Source organism: Lagenorhynchus albirostris, chromosome 10 (genome assembly GCF_949774975.1).
Source record: "Lagenorhynchus albirostris chromosome 10, mLagAlb1.1, whole genome shotgun sequence".
In the NCBI taxonomy this organism is placed as follows: Eukaryota; Metazoa; Chordata; class Mammalia; order Artiodactyla; family Delphinidae; genus Lagenorhynchus; species Lagenorhynchus albirostris.
In genome coordinates, this window is record NC_083104.1 from 27,473,668 (window position 1) to 27,481,061 (window position 7,394).

Sequence of the window (7,394 nt, forward strand, 5' to 3'; positions counted from 1 at the left end):
TTATTGTTGAGGTCGTTGACAGATTTTTGTTGGGAACTCGAGCAAACTTTTTCTTCTTGTAGACAGGCAGTTTCTATAGATGCCAAAAGATAGCATAAAGTTAAAATTTCTGCCATCAATTGCTTGTTTCTTCTATGTGGAGCTATGAAAATGCTTTGGCTCTTTTTTTTTTTATTTCTTCTCCCAAATGAGGTATCAGAATTTTCTTAGTTTATGAATACACAAGCTATTCATTCAAAGAGGCTGTTGATTTGATTGTTTGTAGGACTTCATTAAGTAACTCAGGCTAGAGGAGATGCAGCCTAAGGTTTGCAGTCTTATTCTTAAGCAATGGATTTAGAGCCTTGTTTGCCACTAAAAAAAAAAAAACCCAAACATTATTTGGGGCAAGGTCAAGTGTTTAGTTATGTGATATATTTATATTCTGTTCATCTTTCTCCAGGTCAAGAAATTAGGAAACAGCAAGAAACAGTTTTTTTTTCCAGCTATTGTGTTCTCAAAAGTCAATTGAAATATTAGCATTCTACCTTTCCGGCCACAGGACCTTCACATGTGCTGTTCCATTTATCAAGAGGAATTAACTTCCTTACCCACTGCTGCTTCTCCTAGTTTTTTTTTTTTTTTTTCTTTTCTTCCTTTAAATCTCAGTCTCCCCTTTCCCAGAAAAACCTTCCATGGCCTCCTTAAGTCATATTCCCCCATTATGTGCTTAAACCACTGTGGGCCATCCTTTTGTAGAACTTATTAGTGTTGCGGTAATCCATCTAATATTTCTTTCCCTTCCTCATCTGTCAGTTCCGTGAGAGTGGGGGCTGTCCTTGCTCATCACGGTAGTCTGAGTACCTAACACAGTTGAGCTCAACACAGGTTTGATGGGTGAATGACATGCTGACTAACGGACTGAATGCTGTCACCATAAAGCAGTTAATTATGCAGGCTGAAAACATCTTTATAATTAAGCATCCTTGTCTTTCAACTTTTTTTTTTTTCCTTGGAATTTCAAAGAAATAGGGCAGGGGTGATTTAACAGGTGCCATACTCAGCCTCTGTTGTTTTTTATGATGCCTGAAAGAATATAATGATTAAAAAAAATAAAAGAATATACCCGGAAGTGCTGGTGTTTGTAGCTGGCGTGATGGCTTCAAGGTTACTCCGCGGAGCTGGAGCGCTGGCCGCGCAGGCCCTGAGGGCCCGCGGTCCCAGTGGAGTCTCCGTGGTGCGCTCTATGGCGTCTGGAGGTGGTGTTCCTACTGATGATGAGCAGGCCACTGGGCTGGAGAGGGAGGTCATGCTGGCTGCACGCAAGGGACTGGACCCGTACAATATGCTCGCCCCAAAGGCAGCCTCAGGTACCAAGGAAGACCCTAATTTAGTCCCCTCCGTCACCAATAAGCAGATAGTGGGCTGCATTTGTGAAGAAGACAACAGTGCTGTCATCTGGTTCTGGCTGCATAAGGGTGAGGCCCAGCGATGCCCTAGCTGTGGAACCCATTACAAGCTGGTGCCCCACCATCTGGCCCACTGAGCCCCTGCACTAACTCACTCAAAATGTGATGTAAAGTTTCTTCTTTCCAGTAAAGACTAGCCATTACATTGGCTTCTCCTTCCATTAAAAAAAAAAAAAAGAGTATAATGATTTTAGCAGGGCAACTTCTGTATATTGTGAAAGTGATTTATAGACAATGACTGTTTGGCAAGGCTGCAAGGGAATGTAATGATTTCAAATACATTTTAAAAATGTGTAAGGCCAATCCCAGTCATTGAAGAATTTCCCATAGTTCTCAAAGCTACAAATTATACTAGAGAAATGGATGAAGGGTGTGGAATTATTGGATAAAGTCCATGAGATTTAGCCTGGTATACAAGCCTGTTCACAGCTTGCCCCAGGCAGCCTCTCTAGTCTCAATTGCTGCCACTACTTGCCTCAATCTTACTGCTCCAACAAAATAAACTTAATTGTTCTTAAAATATGCCAAACAATTTCAGGTTTTCTGCTGGTAGCTCCAGTCTGAACACCAACCCTATCCCAATTCACTCGGCTAATTTCCTTATATATACTTTAAAAAGTATATGTTCTTTTTGTAGATTGCCTATGAAATAGTAAAGTGTTACATAAAAAGATGAGATCCCCTTGGACAATTTACTTGTTTTTGTGCCCTCCAACATACAAAAACATTATTTCCTTGTGAGACATGTAGTCATCCCTGTGTGTGCACGTTTTGAATAGAAATGATATAGTGAATAATGCTGCGTACAGCCTTTTTCACTTCAAAGTGTGTCTTGGAGAGGTATTGATGTTGTTACATGCAGCACTCTCTCGTGCCTTTTAACGGTTGCATGTTATCCCATTATCTAATAGATAGTGAACTTTTTTCCATTTTTCTGCTGAGGATATCCAAGTTGTTCCTAATCTTTCTAACACTACAAACCAAGCTTCAGGCAGCATTCTTGTATATGTCTCATTGTCCAGCTGTGTGACTGTTTCTCTAGAATATAAGTGGAAATGTTGGATCATAGGGTGTGTGAATTTGGGGGTTTTATAGATACTGCAGAATTGCCCTGCCAAGTGACGGCACCTCTTTACACTCATACCAGCAGCATGTGAGAGAACATTTTCCCCGTATTTTTACCAACACTTCATGATATCAAACTGTTAAGTTTTCCAATCAGATGGGTGAGAAATGTATCTTGCTGTAATCCACATTTCCAGAATTATTGTTGAGACTTGGCCTTATTTCCTACCTTGGGTGGTGGTTGTCACTTCCTCTTCGATGCCTCTTTTACTTCCGGTTGCCCTGTCCGGCTGCTTGTTTGGGCCCTGGTTCACTGCTGTGGCTTCTCAGCTTCTCTGCTCTCTGTTTCTGGCTCGTTGCTGGTTTTTCCTCTTGTTTTTGAGCAGGGTTATAGAGATATTAACTTCTTTCTCTTTCAATTTCTTCAAATAATATTCCTCAAGTGCCTGCTAGGTATCAGGCACTGCAGTAGGGGCCGATGATAGGGTGGTGACAAGACAGAGTCTCTGCCATCATGGAGCTTGCATTTCAGTGGGAGAAAGAGACAACGTATAAAGGGTATGTAGTACAGTGTCATGTCCGGTGAAGATAAGGCGGACAAGGTGATGAAGATTATGGGCATAAGGGAGGGAGAGTCTTATTTCGGAGACGGTGGTCGGGAAGGCCTCTAATAGGAGGTGAGATTTGAGCAAAGACCTGAATGAAGTTAGGGAGAGAAGAGCCTTCCCAGGAGATGCATCATCGGCAAGTGCAGAAGCACTGAGGTGGGAATGAGGATTGGGAAGGAAGTTGGTGTGGCTGGAGCTTAGAGGTCAATAAGCAGAACGTAGGAAATGAAGTTGAAAAGGTAGCCGGGATCCAGATCATGAAGGACTTTGAGGTCCATGATAAAGGTTTTAAAATTTTATTTCCAGTGTTAAGCCTTGGAGGTTTGCGGCTGGGACAGTGTCACTTAGATGACTCTGGTTAGTGGAAAGGGGGACAAGTGTGGGAGTGTGGAGAACAGTCAGGTGGGTATTGCAGTAGTCAAGGCGAGGGTGTCCGGGATCATGGTAACGGAGGCAGTGAGAAGTCAGATTTGGTACATATTTTGAAGGTGGGGCTAGCATGACTTGCTACTGGATTATCTGTACGTGTGGTAGGAGGGGAAGAAGAAGAGTTGGGGGTGACTCCAAGAGTTTGGCCTAAGCTACTGGAGGGGTAGTGATGGTGCTTCCAGAGGTGGTAGAGAAGACCGTGGGGAGAGCAGGTTTGAGGGGAGAAATCTAGAGCTCTGTTTGGGCATGTTAAATTTGACATGCTTATTAGATATCCAAGTGCTGAGTGGCATTAACTACAAAAAATCAGAACCGAGAATATGTATTTGGGAGTTGTCCCCTTAAGGGAGCATATTTAATGCCACAGACTGGGTGTTATCCCTGAAGGAATAGCTAGAGAGGAAAATAGGATCAAAGACAGAGCTGAGGGCCACTCCAGTATCTAGGAGGCAGGGACTCGGAAGGAGAAGCCAGTAGACAGGGTCGTCAGGGCTCTGGAGACCAAGAATGAGGGAGTGACTGTGTCATATGCTGTCAAAGGATTAAGAAAGATGTGTACTCAGGGCAACACATTGGACTTAGTAAGACCCAAGACTTTGGTGACTTCTACTTGAGAAGTCTCAGTGGAGAGAGCTGGGGAGAAAATCAGGTGAGGAAGTGGAGATCCCCCTCATTTATAAAGGTTGGGTATAGCGAGAGAGCTGTCACCATTGCTTCTCTGCTCTCTTAAAGTTGGAAGTGTCTTGGCTAATTTTGTTTCTTCTACTCAGAGCTGCTTAGAATGCAGCACTGGTTTCTTTCTCTTTCCCAGCTCTCTTAGCTCCCCATGGCCATCACCCCCACTTCCCAGACTATGTTCGAAGTCCTACCTTGGTCTTCTTATAACTCTGCACTTTGTCTCTGCAGCTGACTCCCCCGCAGACAAGAGGCTCTGGGGCAGCTGCATTGTTGATCTCCATCCATAATTCCTAGGTCATTCTGGGTCTCAGTAATAAATATTTGTTGAACTTCACTTCACTTCCAATTCCATTTTAAAAGGGAGGATGGGATAAAGGAGGCTTTGCTCTCATTAGACGAGAGTCTGAATTTGATGAGCATTGTAGGAGAGTGGATGAAGAAAATAAGCTCTATTAGATGAGCAGGCAACTACATAGTTGATACAAAAAATAGCACCATTCCTCATGACATTGGTATTGCCATAACAGCAGAGTAGGACACTTCAAGGACCTGGTGTATCTGTTTGTTTGGGGTTTTTTTTAAGTTAATTTTGAATGAAGGTTAATACAAAGGTCTTGCTCAGAGCCTTTCACTGGTGAGTGACAATGATGTTAATTCCCTTTTGGACTCAGCCTATTAGGTTTATGAAGTTGAAATACATGCTTTGTGAAGCAAAGTCCTAGTCTTAATATCGATGGAACATATTTACTGAACATCTAATATCTCCTGGGCATTGTCTTTGGACTTGAGATTCTAGAAATGAACACGTGTCTAAATACAACTCTGAGGATAAAACAATATTCTCCTCTGCTCTTAAAAACTTTCACTTACCTTCTTAAGTATTGTTAGAAGTAAAGTATGAAATGTCCATTAGCTATTTAAGTTTCCCCCCAAATTCAGTAATTATTCTCTTCATTGTTAAATATTAGAGTGGATTTAAAAAAATGCTTATAAGGCTACTTGATTCAGGGAATTGCAGTGGCTCTGAGGAATTGTCCACTTCAATACTCTTCAGTAAAATATAATGCAAGACCCATATGGAACTTTGAGTTTTCTAGCAGTTACTTTAGAGAAAGTAAAAAGAAACAAGTGGAATTAATTTTAATAATGTATTTAACCCAATATGTTGAAAATACCATTTCAATATGTCATCAGTATGAAAATTATTAACAAGCTCCATCCTTTTGTTCATACAGTCTTTGAGATCCAATGTGTATTTTACACTTATAGCACATCTCCATTTGGATGCTAATTTTGCTTGGAAATACTTGATTTCTATTTAGATTTCATAAAACTTACAGTTGAAAGTTGCTATAAACATACTTAAATTTTTTTCCGATAATGAAATGAAATAAAAATTTAGCTTCTCAGGGGCACTAGCTCCATTTTAAATGCTCAATGGCCACATGTGGTTAGTGGCTGCCATACTGTACAGTGCAGGCATAGAACATTTCCACCATTGCAGAAAGCGCTGTTGTACCACGCAGGTCTAATTCAACCTGCTGAGGAACCTTAGTGGCAGACCTGGGACTAGAATGTTGTTTGTAAGGAGTTTCATAGACATAAAACCACCACTGGGAACACCAACCTTTCAAAAGACAGACGGTCAGATGGATTTGAACACATGGAGAATAAGGCATTGTTTAACTGTTGATAGAGAAGGTTTCTAGGAGGAGTTAACCTGCCTTTCTCTGCTTGATTCTCACAAATAACAAGATTTAAATCAAAGCGCTCACACATTGGAAGTATGTAGGTTACGTATAGAGAGGATTATTTTTTATTGCAGCAACATAACATAAAATTTACCATTTTAAACTTCTTTTTAAAAAGTGGGCATTTCAGTGGCATTCAGCACATTCACATTGTTGTGAAACCATCATCACCATGTCTCTCTGGAAATTTTTCATCTTCCCAAACTGAAACTCTGTCCCTTTAAACACTAACTCCCCATCTCCCTGGCAACCACCATTCTACTTTATGTCTCCGTGAATTTGGTTACTCTAGGTACCTTATATAAGTGGAATCATACAATAATTGTCCTTTTCTGTCTGGTTTATTTCACTTAACATAATGTCTTCAAGGTTCATCCATGTCGTAGCATGTGTCAGAATTTCCTTCCCAAATAATACTCTATTTTATGGATAAACCACATTTCAAAATTAAGATATAATTGACTTAGAACATTGTGTAAATTTAGGGTGTGCATGTCAAGTTGATACATTTAAATATTGCCTTATGAGCACCTCTGTAGCTTTAGTTAATGACTTTATCATGTCACATAACTATCACTTCTTTTTTTGTGTGGTGAGAACATTTGAGATCTAGGCTCTTAGCAATTTTGAAGTATTTAGTACTATATTGTGGACTATAATCAATATGCTCTGCATTAGATCTCCAGAACTCACTCATCCATCAGTTGCAAATTTGTCCTCTTTCACATCTCCCCAATTCCCGCACTCCCCTGCCTCTGATAACCACCATATTTTACTCTGTTTCTATGAGTTTGGCTTTTTAAAGATCTCACATAGAAATGATATCATACAGTATTTGTCTTTCTCTGTCTGACTTATCTCACTAAGCATAATGCCCTCATGGTCTATTCATGTTGTCACAAATGGCAGGATTTCCTTCCTTCTTACGGCTGAATAATATTCTAGTGTATACATGCCACATTTTCTTTATCCCTTCATCTGTTGGTAGGCACTTAGGTTGTTTCCTATCTTGGTTATTGTGAATAATGCTGCAGTGAACATGAGAGTGTAGATATCTTTTTGATATTCTGTTTTCATTTCCTTTGGCCATGTATCCAGAAGTGGGATTGCTGGATCCTATGGTGGTTGTACTTTTAATGTGGGGGAACCTCCAAACTGTTTTCCATAGTGGCTGAACCAACTTACATTCTCACCAACAGTCTACAAGGGTTCCCTTTTCTCTACGTTCTCCCCAACATTTGTTTTTTCTTGTTTTCTTGATAATAGCCCTTCTAACAGATGTGCAGCAATATCTCATTTTTGGTTTTGATTCTCTCATGACTAGTGATGTTGAGCACCTTTTCATATACTTGTTGACCATTCGGATATTTTCTTTGGAAAAATGTCTATTCAATTCCTCTGTCCATTTTTTAAAA

General features: G+C 40.4%; 1 protein-coding gene across 1 annotated transcript; it reads left to right on the plus strand.

Annotated features, from left to right (window-relative positions):
• Positions 1–1,110: 1,110 nt before the first annotated feature.
• LOC132527981 (cytochrome c oxidase subunit 5B, mitochondrial) lies at positions 1,111–1,603 on the plus strand. The gene has a single exon (XM_060163984.1). The coding sequence runs from the start codon at positions 1,136–1,138 to the stop codon at positions 1,523–1,525; it is 390 nt and encodes a 129-aa protein (XP_060019967.1). The 5' UTR covers positions 1,111–1,135; the 3' UTR covers positions 1,526–1,603.
• Positions 1,604–7,394: the final 5,791 nt, after the last annotated feature.